At 41.2% G+C, this 17,806-nt stretch overlaps 1 protein-coding gene across 4 annotated transcripts in view; it reads right to left on the bottom strand.

The window, feature by feature from the left end:
- Cmss1 (cms1 ribosomal small subunit homolog) overlaps nt 1–17,806 on the bottom strand; it is a 305,250-nt gene that overhangs the window by 73,076 nt on the left and 214,368 nt on the right. Inside the window, exon 2 of one of the 4 annotated variants that reach the window (XM_060370586.1) lies at nt 3,652–3,744. The exons of the other annotated variants lie outside the window; for them this stretch is intronic. Coding sequence (XP_060226569.1) covers nt 3,652–3,744 — 93 coding nt within the window. The remainder of the gene's footprint in view (nt 1–3,651; nt 3,745–17,806) is intronic. 4 annotated transcript variants of the gene reach the window in all.

The raw sequence follows: 17,806 nt of genomic DNA on the forward strand, positions 1-17,806 counted from the left end.
TGAAGAGGCACGGGGCCTCATTTCACAGTTCATGGACAACTGCCTTGGTGCAAGCATTGCACAGAAAGATGGGGCTCAAATAGGCAGCCAGAAAGAGGGAGCAGTGAACCCTGAGAAACTAAGGGAAACTGGGGCTGCATGCAACCAGACCAAGAGAAAAGCTGACTGGAGTAGGCATAGTAGAACTCCTACTCCCCTCAATGTTTGTTCAGAGCTGGACGACACTTTAAAGATCACTTAATACAGTTCCATCCTTTCACAGCTCAGGAAACAACGTGAAGGACAAGATGAGTTGTTCCTCGCGGTCTGCTACCTAGTATAAAGTGTGAGAATGGAGACTAGAACCCAGTTGTTTCTGTTACCACATGGTACTGAAAAAGCTGGTCCTTAGGCCTGAGGTTATGCTCAGTGTGGGTGCTCAGAATGTGCAAGGTCCTGGGTTCCATCCCCAGCCAACAAAACAGTGTGTCTACATCTTCCTGGGAGTCACAGGATGTCTTCTCTTCCATATCCTCTTGGAATGACAAGTTCATACACTACACATATGCATCTGGGAATTCATGCATACTGTTTCCTTAGATAGGCACTTTCCCCTCAAATGCTACATAGCAATAGCATTACCCAGTCATCAAATAGCAAATACAGAGCTCTAGTGAGGAACTCCTAGTTCCATGCTATTATGCCTAAGCAAGAGGGATTATTTTAGAAATGTTTCACTGCCCTATTCTTTTTGCTTGACTTCATTAGAGGTGAACTAAGAGAGAGCTTCCTGTCTCCATTTCGGTGGATTCTTTTAAGGTTTATTATTAAGTCAATTATTACTTGTGTAAAGTTGCTGAAATCAAAATACTAGCAAGAATTAAGTGAGAAAGATGGGAAATTTTTCTGTTTGATATCATATCTAATACTTTGTATGGGAAGAGCAATTGAATCTCCTTGGATTGTTCGGTTTGTGGATGGATATGCAAGTTGTAGTATTGGAAAAATGCAGCTGAACCCTATTTAATAAGATTAGTTGTGCAGGGCAAACAAAGTCAGAAATCTAGTAAGCCAATCAATAAGGCGTCCTTTAAGACAAAAGAATCAAAGAAATGTACTAAAAAGTATTTATGTCTAGACACCTTATGTAAACTGTAATAGTTCTTTAATCAGGAATGCTTTACCCCCATGGACGTAGATAACAGGATCCTCAATGACGCTGCTTGTTGGTGCTGTATGAATCATTATTATCTCATTAAAGGTTATTTTCCTGGAAGGTATAAAATCATGACTGATTAATGCATGATAACAGTGCCTTGACTGGATCTTTTATCTAAATAAATAAACCACAGGGCCAAAAAAGTTGACATTTACATCAGCTAAGAAAAACAAAAGACTAGTCTTAGTAAATACAGTCTAGAGTAGTGGTTTTCAACCTTCCCTTATGCTTTGAACCTTTAATACAGTTCTCCATGGTGTGGTAACGCCAACCATAAAATTAATTTTCATAACTGTAATTTTGCTACTGTTATGAATCATAATGTAAATATCTGATATGTGACCTCAGAAGGGGTCCCAGCCCACAGGCTGAAGTTCACTGGCACAGAGGGAAGAAATCCATTATCGTACTGTAGTAAGCTAGTGTACTAACAGAGGGGCAGGCAGATGGAGAGAAAAAAAAAATTCCAGGGTAAAAAGACCAAAAGACACAAGTCAGGAAGAACAAATAGTGACTAATGAGTGACAGTCAGAGGAAAACGAGGGAGGGTTAGAGCACAGAAGAAAGGAAACATAAGAACCTGTGCCTGTGAGACGCCAAGAACACTATGTCTCGAGTTTTGGAATGACTGTGTTTGTTTTCCATAAAAATTAGGGTACCTATAAGGGAATGATTTATGCTTCAGAAACATATTTTATGACTGGAAACGTGAGGTTTGAAAGATGACTCGGTGGTTAAGAGCACTAGCTGCTCTTCCAGAGGACCCAGGTTCTATCCTTAGCACCCAAATGGCAGTTCAAAGCAATTCGGTCCCAGGAGAAGTGATGTCTTCTTCTGGCCTCTGGGCTCTATGACAACCACACGGTGCACAGGTATATGTGGAGGCAAAACACCCACACATATAAAATCTTTCTTGAAAAGGTGCTTGCCTGTGTATTAACTACGTTTATCATGTGCATTTGTGGAAATAAGATACTACTTGCGTGATTTAACTTTGGGAGAATCAAGCGGTCCTTATTCAATAATGTCTGAAGGTTACATGGGCAACTTATAAGCTATACTAGTATCAGTCATGAAATTACTTTTGCATATCAACTCAAGCTTTTTAAGCTTACTTAAGTGATGACCAGGGAACATACATACTGAGACCCTCTCCTTTTCGTTACCTATTCCATTTAGGACGCTAGCAAATTTCACTTTAAAAGCCTGTATGCATGCTAAAGTAAAAAACTTCTAGTTGAAAACACAGGAGAAAATCATGGTAACTTTGGAGGGTAAGCAGCACTTTAGCAGAATGATGCCAAAGTACATTCCATACAATCTTCTAAAAAGTAAACTGGATTTCATCACAGGAAAAAAAAAAATCCTATTAAAGCCATGAGATGCCAGTACTAAAAAGGTTAAACAGTAAGTCTCAACTCAGACAAGCAACAGCACAAAACAAGATACCCTCCTCCCCAGCCAAATACCATGAACGATGCTGTGTGTTGGTGAGGGTGAGAGCAACTGGAATTCTCACAAACTGCTCATTGGAATGCAGCACAGTACAGATTAGAAATCAGGGTTCCCCACAAAATGTTAAACATCCATTTGCAATAATCACAGTAATTCCACTCACAGAGGAATGCTAAGGAAGTTAAAACCTGTACTTGGACATCCAAAATGATGACACAAAGGAGAACGATCTAGTGGGTTGCCAAGGCTTGAAAATGGGGAGAGAAGTTGACTAGAACAGGCAGTATGAAGGAATTTTGTGGTGTCATGAAAGTATTCACTATTTTGATTATGGCTGTAGTTATGTCAAAGTTCTACTGCATCGAAGTTTTAAACAGCAAGGAAATGTGTCAGAGCTGGAAATGGCTTTAGCTTTCCATAGATATTAAAACTTTAAGTGGTTGCAATGATCCACAGAAGTAGATATTCTGGGCATCAGTCCACTGAGTCATCGATATCATTTGACCATAAGAAGTACTGATTGTCACCTGGCATGGTGGTGCACACCTTTAATCTCAGCATTTGGGAGGCAGAGGCAGGTGGATATCTGGTCTACATAGTGACTTCCAGGACAGCCAGGGCTGTTACAGAGAAACCCTGTCTTGAAAACCCAACCAAACCAAACTAACCAACTAACCAAACAAAAAAAGTACTGATTGTCTGTCTCACTGGCGGTTATTCAGTGTTTAAAGTACAGGTGCGAGGAGGGCTAGAAGAGGGGTAGGAAGAGGGAAGCATGTCTCAAGAGTCAAAAGCATGTCTCAGTAGTAATACTTGAAACAATATAATCAAGACTGCTGACACCCAGAAGCAGAACTAACTTCAAGATTCTTCTGTCCCTTTCATTTGTGGCATTGATAAGGCATGGGTTGTTCTGCTAATCAGGTTCAATAACAGTTGATAAATTGCCCGAGAATGATTAAAAGAAAGCAGCCCAGAGAAGGTCAAAAGTTCCCTACCATTGCCAAGAAGAAATGTGACTGTGAGGTGTCCTTCATGCATGTTTGCTGTGGAAAGGAATTCTTCTATTTCATTAAGAGCCACTTTATTACCTGGGGGAAAACATGTCACGTTTAGCTCTCTAACATGAATCATATTTTATTCAAATGCAGATGTACTTTTGAACTATAGCAGCTATTTGATTAACTCTCCTGGTGACCAAACTGGGGACCTGCTATATTAAAAATGGTGACCTTTCTGCCAAAGAATCTAACCTGGAGCTAAGTTATCCATTAAAATCCAACTCGGGAATGCATTACTCTTCATGACAACATAACCACCTTCTTTCCTCTTGTGGACGTCTCCAGAGAAATAGTGGAATCAAATGCATACGTAACTTTTTATTTGGCCACTAGGAAGGGGTCATCACATGCCTCTGATTCCCAAGAGGCACAATGCATTTTCTCCAAATGGTAACATGAATTATAAGACTGCTATCATAATGAACGATTTTTCTCTAAATGAGAAAACAGTAAGAAATGAATTCCTTGAGGAGGAGGTAAGGTGCCCAGAATATCAGCCATCTTGGTATAACATATTTTCATTACTTTGTAACCAAGCTATGTAGTATAATAAGCTGCTCTAAACGGGTAATGCTTTTCCCAGGCAAACTTTATGTAATCAACTCTGGCTGCAGAGTGTATCAACTTAAACACTTCCAAGACAATTCCATCCCAAATGACTCCTTTTCACCTGATGCTTGGCTCCTCTGTGAGGCTATAGCTAGCTGGGGCTATGAACTGTCACTTTAGAGGCTATGGCTTAGTTAAGGAGCTTTACATATTTTAAAGGGTGCCACAATTCTACCATCTTGACAGATGTTCTGCAGATACAGAGACTGAAATGGAAGACAGAGGCATTATGAAACAATTCTTGGTTTTTCTCCTTAGAAGTGGGCTTGCAGGGGCTTGAGAGGGAGAGATTAGCAGTTAAGAGAGTACTGCTCTTGCAGGGGACCCAACTTTGGTTGACTCCCACTGCCTGCAACTCCAGCTCTAGAGGATCTGGTCTCTATGCGCACTGCCCTCAAGTAATGCACTCCCTGCACACAGGTACATACATATGTACATTATTAAAAATAAAAATATGGAAGAAGGCAGTGATTTAAATAGTGGTCATGTTACACCTACTGCTCTGTTAGTCCATTTTCCACCACTAAAGAATATCTGCAGCGAATTACTTGTCAGTCACAAAATGAGGAGGGAAGCATATTTTGCTTATAGTTTCAGACTGCAGTCCATCTGCCCCACTGCCTCAAGGCCTATGCCAAGGCAGAACATCTCAGTGGGGAAGGTGTAAAAGCTGCTTGTCTCATGATGTCCAGGAAGCAGCCAGAGTGTGTGTGTGTGTGTGTGTGTGTGTGTGCGTGTGTGTGTGGGGGGGCGAGGGCTCCAAATCCCTTTAGGGGCATGGTTCCAATGACTTAACTTCCATCACTTTTCCCTAAATCTTAAATATTCTACCACTTCCCAATACCACCAGAGGCTGGAGCTCAAGCTTTTGCGATATATGGGCCTTTAGGAGACATTTTAGACCCAAACTTTATGCTAGGCTGGGGCAGATTGCTGGTAGGTATTCTCAACAATACCAGGAACAAACTGATAACTGTGATTTAAAAATAGTATTTTCACCTGACATTTTGGGAAAAAAGGTGAGGTCCACTTGTAACAGCCATATGTGCTGTGTTACATATAAGTTGTAATTCTTTTAAGTTGTGATTTTATGCCCCCAAACCATAAATACATATATATATTTTCTGCTTATAAATCTCCCGAGGAGACATGAATACCATAAGGTTCTTCTCTTGTCTTTCAGATTTTAGTGATTGCTCTTTTCAAACAAGTCTTTGAAAGGTTTATTCATTCTCTGTGAATGAATAGGCAGTCCTTATCAGAATTCATGTTTAGGTACAGATTAACCATGATGGCTGACCTCAAATTATGATGTTTATATTCTGTTAAAGGGTAGTAGGAAAAAAACCAAACCAACACTACAACCTATAGGTAAGCTCTGAAATGGATCATTTGGAAGGCCGGGGTTGAAACTAATACAAGCACATGAAATAACAACATGGTGTTTCTAGTTTCCCAGGCCACAGTGCAGACTCTAGAAGTCTACTCATGTAGCAGGTGAGGCGGCTCTAATGGCCAACACTCTGTTAGACTTCAGCTCTCTTTGTTGGCCTGTGAGAAGCAGACTAGAGTTTTGCTACAAGTACTGTATTATTGCATGAAAGGAAGAAGGAACATGAAAGAACTCAGCCTTAGCAAAATCTCTGTAATTCAGTTCCAACTCAGTTAGACTGACTATTCCAGCATTTTTTTTTAATATGTCAAAAATGTAGACTTCTTATTGTGTGTGCAGCTGGTATGTGTTCATGTATGTGTGTACTTGTATGCACATGCTTGTGGAAGCTAGAGGGCCACATTTGGTGTCTTTCTTTATGTCTCACCAAATGACTTTTTGATATAGGGTCTCTTAATGAACCTAGAGAACATCAGTTTGGTCAGGATGGCTAGCCAATGAGGTGCAGGGATCCTCCTGTCCCCACGGCCGTCTCCAGTGCCGGACTTATAGGCATATGTCACAGAGACTAGCTTTTCTGTGGGTGCTGGGATCTGAACTCAGGTCCTTATGCTTGTGTGGCAAGCACATTAGCTACTGACTCGTCACACCAACCTGAGATTTCATATTTCAAAAGAGATACAATATGCTTCTAACCAAACAATCTCTACTTATTAGACAAGCCAGGCCCTTTTAATAGTATTAGAGCTGGGACATAGAAGTTGTGTCCCAACAATTATGACAGTATAAACAAATGTCTCTCAAATCCTAGTGTGCATGGGATTCATCTGGTGAGTTTATTTATACACAGATTGCTGGACCCTATCTACAGAGATTGTGTTTGTATTTGTCTCTCCCACCCCCCAAAACACACACACTTTATCCATGGTTGGGTTTGAACCTGGGACCCTGCACATGCTTGGCAAGTATTCTACCACTGAGCCATACCCATTCAGTAGACCTGGGTCTGAGCCCTGGAATTATTTTTAACAAGTTCCCAGGAGATGCTGAAGCTCTTTTCCAAGCAATATACTTTAAAAAAAATATAAAGTAAGAACTGCTTATTTAAACTAGTTGCTCAAGGTTTAAGGGAGAAAAAGGTAGCTACAGATTCAATCATTTAAGCATGGCTGAGATAAAGAAAAACTACTTGGTTGATTCTTATGTCAACTATTCTGGGGAGTCTTACGTTAAATATCCTGAGGGGTTGTATAAAAATTCTTTCTTTGACATTGTCAGGTGCTGACTGCCAACATGCCTGACCCTGAACAATAAAACCCACACATAATTTTTCAGAGTTTGAAATTGCTGCTAAAGAATTATAATTTCATAAATATAACCAGTCAGTCAAATGTATACATTCCAAATTACCAGATTAAACTTGAACTTTTCTAAACATTAAATAAAACCACAAAAGCAGGAGTTCTCAATTTATTCTTTCAAAACCACAGGCAAGCTAATTCTACAGATTGTGGAATGTATAATAGGTCATTCTCACAAAATAAAGCCTGAGGGGTGAATTATATCTCTTCAACCTAGGCGGTTCCTTAAATCAACAAGAGTAAGACTGACTACCATGCTGACAAGCAGATTTTGTGACATTTATGGACCTCACAGAAACAGAGACTTGTAACAATAAATTTAAGCCAGGGTATAAAAATGGGCGGGTTTGTGTGGTGTCTATAAAGGTTCCTGAAAGAAAACTGATTGGACCTTGAGTCTGAGCCAAATCTGCCTGCCCCAGGCATGTCTTTCTCAGGATCACATTCTTCTGACCAGAAACAGGGATGCCAGGCTGCTGTTTATGGCCTGAAAAGCTGGCTCACTCAGATGCCATGGGCATCTTCTCTTTGAGAGTCCTGGAAATGGATCGCTTCTCATTGATGAAAACCATCTACTAACCACCAGCCATAAGTGGCAAGGTAGACTGAGAATAAATTTTCTCATCTATAATAATCACTTGATTAGTCCCTTCCTGTCACAGTAAGGAGTTTGTTTTTGCTATGCCCTATTTGTAAATTCTTGCCTCTGAGTTGTGATTATTTAGCATTTACTTTTTACATGCATATCTTAGGTCCATATATTAAGGAGCAGTTCCTATCCCATTAATCCTATACAGCACACTTTATATGACTCTTCAGTTTAACAGCATTCTTGGTCTGTTTTAAATAACAGAATGGAGAGTCAAGAGGTGCTTACACTTTGCATTTCCAGTGCAAAGATTCCATGATCCTATGCGTGTCTATGAGCATCTTCAGAACCTTAAATAGAACCAACTGGAAGATGGGGAGGAACTGTCCTAGAAAACTGGTACAGTTCTTCAGGCAGCCTAATGTTTAAGTATGCTATTCCTCATACTTCCAAAAAAGTGTTTCTCAGCAAGAGGTGACTCTGTCGGGGGGGGGGGGGGGGGAGGGGGAAGCATTTCGTTGTATCTGGAGACACTTCAGAGTGCCTGCAAAATGACATTTACCAGACAGACACTGGTATTTTGCTAAACATGCTATTACACAGGACAGCCCTGTAACTAAGTCTCGTCTAGCACAAAATGCCAATACTGCGTGCACATGTAGAGAAACCCTGTCCTAAAACAACTAAGACTAGATTTACTTATAAAAATAATAGGCACAATGTAATATAGAAAGCCACCTTAACTATTCCTATGAACACTCTATTATATACTCATACTAATGTATATACAAAACCCACTTTCTGGAAAACTTTCTGTGTTTGTCACACTAATAAGATCAAAGCCCACAGCATATAGGCTTTGAGGAGTCTAAGCTACAGGATATCAGATTGAAAGGTAGGAGGTCATAACCTCCAAGTTACCCGAAGCAGTGCTTGTGTGCAAATACATAAGAGACAGCAAGGTCTGTGCAACATGATCAGATTCTTCTGAGGGTCAAGTGTTGAGAAAGAAACATTATTAAAACCTCCCCAAGACTGTGATATTATGATGGATTTTCAAAGAATGCAGTTAGGCTTTCACAGACAGAAAGTGAGCACTACCGCTTTTCAGAACAGCAGTAACCATGACCTTGAGAACTCCTTCTGTATGAAAGCTGAGCGGTTTTCCTTCCAGACTGCTGACAGCAGCAGCAGCAGCAGCAGCAGCAGCAGCAGCAGCAGCAGCAGCAGCAGCAGCAGCAGCAACAACAAGAACATCAAACACCACGGGGTGGGGAGGACACAGAACATGTTATCTCTTGAAATCACCAAGACTAATTGTGCTCCCATATAGCTCAGATGACCTTCCACCTGCAGAGAGGATTGTGGACCACAGGGGAATCTTTATAAAAACTAAACAGCAAGAGCTGAGGGGATGGAAACACCACGACGCCTAAAGAAGAAACAGGGTCCCAGAACAAGGCTTTCCTCATTCAAGATCCGCAACAAACATTTCTTGAATAAACTAATGAAGGCAAAGATGTGACTTCTCTATCTTTTAAAAGCACAACTGAAAACCAACAATACTCCAAATAACCATTTAGCAGGGTGCTATGAGCTCGTTTCAAAGGAACTGTTCTGGTAATTACGAGCCAAGCGTATACATATATCTTCAAATAGGGCCAAACAAGAAAGGACAGTGTGTGCCTTCTCTGAGCGACAAACGGCTAGTAAACATTCCAGATGCGCACAAGCCTTCCAGCTCCAATGTGAGGAAGGAACTATGGAGCGCTGAAGCACGGTGATGCAGTAGTCCTGGATTCAGTCTCTTGCACCACAAAACAACAAAAAGCCACCGGAAACCTCTTGTTGGCCAAGCAATTACACAAACTTGAATTCTTTAACAGACTGTTTCCTGTCACCTCAGCTTCCCATGCTAATGGGAGGACAGGACAAGACCCCATCACTACAATTGCATCACTACCACCCTTTCTGGGTCTGTTTGGAGATTTAAGTTGGACTCCTCAAAAGGCAGACCACAGATCACGTATGTCTCCATCATCCAGGGTATTAAATTTACCTCTTTACTGGTCACTTTTGTAGCTGTGATAAAAATACTTGAGGAAAAAAGAAATAAAACAAAACAAAACACGGGCAGAAAATTTTTCTTCTGGTGCACAGTTCCAGAGATTTCAATCCATGGTCGCTTGCCCTCATTTCTGTGGCCTGTGTGAGGCAGCAATGTTAATGTCTGAAGAGCATGGCGGATCTGCTTATCAAGGGACTGAGAGGAAGCACAGAGAGGAGACAAAATCCACTCTTCCCTCTTCCAAGGCATGCTCCATTAGGACCCACTTTCTCACACAAGTCCCTGCCCACTCATTTGCACCACTCCCAGTAATGTCATCAAACTATGAACCCATCTATAGACTAACCCACTGAGGACAACACTCCTGATTCAATCACTTTCCAAAAGCCAAGCAGCTGGCAACCTAGTCTTTGGCCCTTAGGTCCTTAGGGTCCATTTCAGATCCAAACCATAAAAATCTCCTACTATGAAACTGGGAAAGTGTGATGACTCTAAGGCATCAGCACAGACATTCCTTGGGTGATTGTCATGGTCAGTAAAGTTTGAGAAACCTTCTATTAAAGGCCCTGGGGAGAGTCAGAACACCCTTCTCCTCCCTCCTGCCCTCTATGCTGGTGTGTGAGAGCTTTAAGAACACTGGCTAGCAGGATAAAAGTTAAAGGCGCCCTAAAGACTCAAGAGTTGGGACAGTTATTACTTCTGTGGTAAACTTAATTCCTCACACTATAAAGTCTAAATTCCTTGATCCATCTCCCCCACGCCACTCTTTTCAGCAGGAAACTTTGATACAGATTGTTCTGTCCATCTGTCATGGTTCTTGGTCATGCATTGAAACCCTAATTCTTCAGTGTCAGGGTGGGAATTTGGATTATGGGGGGAAAGAGCCTTTATAAATGGATTAAAGTCTTTTTGCATAGGAGTGGATTAATAACTGTTGCAAGAATCTTGCACCTTTCTCTTTTCCTGCCTTTCCTCTCTCTGTGAGCTGAAGCAACACAAGGTTCTCATCAGACCCGGCTGAACAGCCTTGGCCTGCCTAGTCTTCACAGTCCTGAGCCCAAAGATGGCCCTGTTCTTTTTAGTCTCAGATATTCTGGCAAAACAACAGAAAATGAATGTACCATACCCCCCGCACACATGCAAGATTTCTCTCTGTAGTGCCAGCTGTCCTAGAACTCAGTATGGAGACCAGGCTGTCCTTCATCTCACAGAAAGAAATTCTCCTGCCTCTGCCTCCCAAGTGTTGGGATTAAAGGCTTGTGCCACCAAGCTTTATGTACCCTTCCCTTTTTGTTGACTGCTTTTCTGTCTTTATTCTGCCTTCCTGTGAGCCACCTGTGGAGAAAAAAAAAAAAGAGCTCTCCACATCACCTGCACAGATGATTTGGGCGTGCACATGCCACACATGCATGTAGAAGTCAAAGGTCAACTCTGGAGTCAGCTCTCTTCTCTTACCTTGTGGGTTCCAGGGACTGAACTTAAGCTTGGCAACAGCACCTTGTCCTGCTGCGCCATAAGGTTATGCGAATAACAATGCGGAGGAATTATAAATTGGCAGTAACTCCCTACCTGAACATTTGGGGTTCTTTGTGGTGTAATGTTTTAGGAATTCACATAGTATCAAACAAAATCATAGAACCTCACAGTAAAAAAACAAAACAAAACAAAACAACAACAACAAAAAAAACACCCAGACAGATCTGATTTCATATACTTATGAAGTCTTCATTACTAAAAGTGATACGGCTTTTGCAAAAATACAAACGTAAAAAATCTAGTATTCTTTTGGTGACACCATAAAATGTCTTTTTTTTCCCCATGTGGTACAATATAAATTCTTCTACAAAATGATAAAAAATACAATTTCAATTTAACAAAGGACACAAAAAATTTCAAAAGCAATATTCATATGGCTACCTAAAAGTTTTTACTAAGCAACTATAGTAAATTAAAGACCTAGTAAGTCATCCTGTGAAGGGGTAAGGATCTTTATCTTTATCTTGAATGTTGGTTGCATTTGTGATGCGTTTGACCCACAGAGACAGTTGTGGGTTTAAGCCTTGAAATGGTCTGGGAACTTCTGATTCAGGGCTCTTGAGAGCCAGATACCATGCTGTATAGAAAAGTCTGTCCTAGACTATGGATGGCCAAGGTGATAGGGTAGAGAGACCTTGGGTGCTTAGGATCACTCTGTATGCTTTGGCCTCAACTGAAATCTCAATGAAATGTCACTGCTCAGCACACCTTGTGAATAGACATTTAGATGGTCCCACTCAGTAAATAATAAAGTGTTGCTGCTTTCAGTCACGACACTTTAGAATGGTTGCATAGCAACAGGAAACTAAAGCGTCCCCTGTGTATTAGTTACTGTTTTATGCCTTAGACCCAAGCCAATTTATACAAATTTCTCTACTTGCTCTGGATTGATCAGCAGCTTTTCACATACAAGTTGATATTAAAGATTATACTAAGATTACAGTGAAAATCACTTTTCAATAAGACCTGTTATTTTCCGATATATTTGGAGACTGAAAAATAATTTACTTTCTTGTTTTTCAGTTGGGGAGTGAGACTAAAGATTTACATCCCCCAGTATTATGTCTGTATCCTAAATTCCTGAGATAAAATGGTTATTAAATCAGTACATAAAACGGCATCCCAAAAAATCAAATTCTATTTTGCAGATAGAATAACTTAATACTGTGCATAAAAAGGCAATCCCTTTTTAGTGGAGATCGTACTTTTGGCATCCTATCTTAGAGTCTTAATAAAAGAACCTGGCTGTTCCCCACCTGTGCTGTAATTTTCCATGAATTCATTTTTTTTGTGTTATTCACATTCTGAGGTATCAGCTTGGAAATGAAGCCTACCAGGTAATTCCTCTATCTTTATCATCATCATCACCATCTTGGAATCTTTGAGACAGAGTTTTTTGGTGTTGCCTTGGCTGTCCTTGACTTGCTTTGTAGACCAGGCTGGCCTTGAACTCACAGAGATCCACCTGCCTCTGCCTCCCTGGGTGCTGAGATTAAAGGCATGTGCCACAACACCTGGCTTATTTTTTTTTTTCTTAATTTGAGTAAATTCTACATATCTTAAAACATATCTGCTTAAGCTAACTCTATGCTATTAGCTCCCTGAAGGCTGCATCCAGCCATGGACCATTAAACACCTACTTGTTGACAGCTTCTATTTTTGAATCCAGTTGTTGTCCTAAGATATTCAAGTGAGGTGTAAGCATTTCTGATTCACAGATTACAAGATGGAAAAAAAAAGATTAAAAAAAAATCAGTCTTTTTCCTAAAAATACCACACACATCACTGTTTGGGAAATCACTCAGGCTGTGTGCTGTGTGCTCAGAATGTATGAACACATGAGAATTTCTTATTTTCCTAAGGTCTTGCTGCCAAATAAGAGCTGTCCAAGCACCTATTCTTTCAGAATATACAAAATTCAAAACACAGCTGTCTGTGACCTTGAAAGACCCAGCGAGAATCTGCAAACAAGCTTATGTAAGCGTACCTTGACCAGCCTTGTACTCAAAAGGCCAGCTCAATGAGTTTTTATTTCTCAGGTGGAACATTAAAGTATCTTCTGAGCAGGCGCATTTCCAATATAAATTATAATTTGCAAAGTAACCTTTGTTGGTGTTGTATCCTTAACTGTATTGGATATAGTGCTGGGCATGGATCTGTGATCAAGCTATGAAACATTGACTAGCCTAGTTATGGCCAACATGTATAAAAGGCATTAATTAATTGCTTTATTAATGGCATGGGTATTTGAGTAAACATTATATTAACAAGTACCTCAGATGACACTAAATGTAGCTGGAAGGAGCCACAGACGTGAGGCCAAACAGTATTAGTGGGACCATGGAGATTATAAAAATGGACAGTAAAGTACATGGAGTTCAGTTTGGCAAAAATATGAAAGTACAAGTATCTAGGAAAAAACAACTCAGGAGACTGACAGTCAGTGGGTGGAAGAACCCTCGAAAGCATGTCAAAAGCAACTGGATGACTATTGCAACCCCACATATTAGATACTATTTTGTAATGGAAGAGAAATACACCAAAGCGCAAAACTGACATTAGGCTGACCACTTGTAGCCCTCAGCAGACGCTGATGTTGGCACGCACATGTATTCAAAAGGAAGGGGGGGCAGAGTTTTTGTTGCTCTCTTTGTGGAGCCCCTGTCCCCTCCAGGTCTTTTTATCTCCCCCTTCTTTCATATGAGACCTGATAGGCTAGGGTCAGATGGAAGGGGAGGAGGTCCTCTTCTATCAGTGGATTAGGGGAGGGGCATGGGAGGAGAAGAGGAAGGGAGGGTAGGATTGGCAGGGGACGAGGGAGGGGGCTACAGCTGGGATACAACGTCAATAAATTGTCGCTCAGGATGCGAGGCTAAGCACTGCACTCAGGGTCAGCCGCTTTGGACCCAGAGAAGAGCATGTCTGATTGCATGCGGGTTGATGTCCCAGGTCCCGCCTCTGAGAAAAAGGTATCGGACGGTCTGATGCTCTTTGGGTGGATGACACCTAAATGAACATCTGTACAAAGTCCCAATTTATTTCTAATATCAGAGATCAGACCTCTACTCTTGCCTGATGCGTCTAAAACAAAAAGGGGGAACTGTAGAGAGCTGCGGAATGCTATGCCTTAAAGATGGAGCTGGTTTCCGCCTTCCACCTTCCTGATGGTGAGTGCTCTCTGTCACGAACAACTCCACATTTGGCTAAGGCCGAGGATCTGGCTTGCTTCCATGTATGTGGACCTATCTGCATTGCCCCCGTGGCACGCCTGGGTTGGCTACCCAGAGGCTATTTAAGCTGTGGGCTGGCTTTCCCCGGGGTCCGAGGATTGTTCAATGTTCCTGAATAAACTGCATTGAAAAAAAAAATTGTAATAAATAAGAAAATAAAAAGAAATTAATAAAAAAAAAAGGAATGGAGGTATCTGGAGTTCAGCTTTGACATTACACCTTCTTTCAGGAAGGTGCAAAGCACCTGCAGAGTTGGTTCAGGGAAATCATATGTAAAGGTAGAGAAGCATATGGCAAGAGTTAAAGCAAGAAGAATTCTGCTCAGCAGTGATAAAACTTTGTATTTTTAACTCTAATCAAAATGACTGGTTACAATTTTAGGGTTTTCCAGGCAAGATGACTAACAGATATCCTCCATAGTTACGCACAGGGCAGATGGAACAGTGCATTTCCAGGAAGCTTTGGCTCCACACAAAGCAACTGAAAGATCATAGAGTTTTACACAGGAGGGATTTGAGACATGATATAACACCCTTGCCTTCATATCGAGGTCTAAAGGCCTCCAGCTTGGAACTGCCTGAGAGTTGTTTAGAGATGAAGATTTCTGGGCTCCAGCTCAGCACTCCTGAAGCCTCATGTTCAAGGCTTACAGCTCCAATACCTCCCTTTATAGAATCATAGAGCCAATTAGTCCAAGGTCAGGCACTAATCCAGTTTCAGTTCCTATTTGTTTGAAATTCTCCAAATCTGTACATTATCTTCATAGATGAGTTATTATCACATTATGTGATTGTTTCCTAATAACAAGTTATATTCTAGACATTGCTTCACTAGATTCCTGTGTAATAAAGAGGTAAGATGAAAAAAATAGAGAAGAAATGCAGGAGTAGGAAGTAAAAGGAAAAATTCAGACAAGCCCGGAGCAGAGCACAGAATGAGTAAGTAGCCCCTGGACAGGATGACATAATATCCACACACGCTGAAAGGCCATTCAGTCCATTCCACTCTCCCTGCCAAATACATATATTGAGGGGGGAAAAACCACTCTAAAAGTAACCAGCCCTACAAGTAACCTCAGGCTAATGAGCAAGTTTGGCTTTTCCCCTGTGCCTTGCTGGCAATTATCTTAAAAGAGGAAAGGCCATGCTTCTCTTAGTTCTTAGGTCTGTGTTCGCCATCTTGGTGGGGACGGATATGAGACAGATAGATGGAAGTCTCTGGGATTTCACACAAGGTCAGCCGTACGTGGACCCCTCTCCCAATATTAAATTACTTCTAAATTTATACTGTGTGTGCACATATGCTTGTGTGTGTGTGTGTGTGTGTGTGTTGGTGTATGCATGCCACAGCACATGCATGGAGGTCAGAGGGCAACGCTTGGGAGTGGGTTCTCTCAGCTAGGTGGTGGGATCTGGAAACTGAATTCTGGTTATCAGGTCTGCACCCAAGTACTTCTATCCCTAAGTGCTCCGACCCTCTGAGCCAGTCCTAAATTATAACTGAATGAAAAATGACTGAAGCAGCACTGTTCAGTATTTGAATGCATTGCTTTAAGTTCTCTCTCCCAGACTCACGGTTCCAACAACTCAAGAATTGCTGGCCGGAGTTTTTAAAGATGTCAAATCTTTTCTCTTCCTATCTCGACTATTGTCAGACAGCTTTAGCCTGTCACCTTTAGGCTCCTTGACTTCTAACAGGCTTTAACTTGTGTCTTCTTTAGCATTTAACTGTCAGGGAGAAGTAAAATAAAGCTTCCAAAGAAAGAGAACCTTTATAAGGAAGACCTAAATACAATCTTCTGGGTCTGTGGGGACGATTCTGTCAGTAAAGGACCTGCTGTACAATCAAGAGGACCTGACTTGAGAGTTGGGTGAGCATGGTGGTGCCCCTCTGTAATCCCAGCAATGGAGAAATGAAAGACCAAGACAGGCATATCCTCAAAGTTCCTTAGACCACCAGTCTAATCGGTGAGTGCCAGGTTCGGTGAGAGATGTTGTCTCAAAAAGACAAGGTATGGAATGATCAAGGCAGATACTCAAAACAGGCCTCTAGTTCACACACACACACACACACACACACACACACACACACACACACACACGTCTACATACACACACACAAAGGCTTATATCCCTTCCCCCCCACAAAGGCTAAGACCCCCCCCCCCCACAACACACACACCAGTTTACTGGGAATCTGGCATTTGTTAAGTAACCATATTGCATTAATGCTGCCTCTTTGAGCAAAGGCTGGCTAAGGGAGTGCTTGAGGCTGTCCTTTTCTGGTTTCAATGGTTTCTGTCAACTAATATCCCTGTTAGGGGAATCTGGGCTTGTCCCCAAGGCAAACTAAACAAAGAAAAAAAATTAATAAAAACCAATGAAATAAATCATGAAAGGTAGAGAGGTTATAAACAAAACTTTATAAAAAGTCATTTTAGAAAAGAAAAATAAAATTATTTGGCATAGGAAGCAAGACTTTAAAAAATTAGAAACTAAACTTCAAAAATAAATATGTAGATATTTATAAGTACAGTTTGTACTTGTTTTAAGGGAAAAAAGTTTTTTTTTCCTTTTTTTAAAAACAACTTGCCAAACATACTGGCTATAGAATGACTTTGTAAAAAGGATTTCTGGACTGCGATAAGAGATTCAGAGCAACTAGTGGAAGGACGATATTCATATGCATTTAGGTTACACTTTAGAGTGGAAAAATCCTTTGGAAAACAGGTTTTAAAGAATAATAAATGCAAAAGGAAGATGACCCCACTTTTTAATAAAGTCACAACTCTGAGGTCTTGTCATCCCTGGAGTGCAGTGAGGAGGTTCGGAAGCAGCAACCTTTGCTTCCTGGAGCAGCCCTGGGAAAGCTGCGCAGGACTCCTGTCTGCCTGCGAGGCCCAGAGGGGCCTTCAGATTTAAAGCGCTGTTCTCCGCGGCTGGAAAAATGGCTCTGATTCTTTAATGACAACAGCATATCAGCTGCTTTGGAGGTTACACATACATAAACAGGATCTGCCTCATATTTTCCACTTGTGGAGGAGGGAAAGGAAGGAAAAAAAAAAAGCCTTTACAAATCCTTTACTGCAGTTAACCATGGAAGATGATTTGCTTTTATGCATGCAAGACTGAAAAAGGGGAAGGAGCACCAGCGTGCAAAATGTCCCCTAGCACGGAAACAGGAAAGCCATTCCGTCCTCTGTGTGTGAGAACACTGGTGTGGGAGCAAAGTGGAGAAAGCTAGTTAATGAGTGCTGGACTCTAGGGTTTTAACAGGAAAAGGACACAAGCTTAAATGAGTAGGTAG

Source organism: Meriones unguiculatus, chromosome 17 (genome assembly GCF_030254825.1).
Source record: "Meriones unguiculatus strain TT.TT164.6M chromosome 17, Bangor_MerUng_6.1, whole genome shotgun sequence".
NCBI lineage: Eukaryota > Metazoa > Chordata > Mammalia > Rodentia > Muridae > Meriones > Meriones unguiculatus.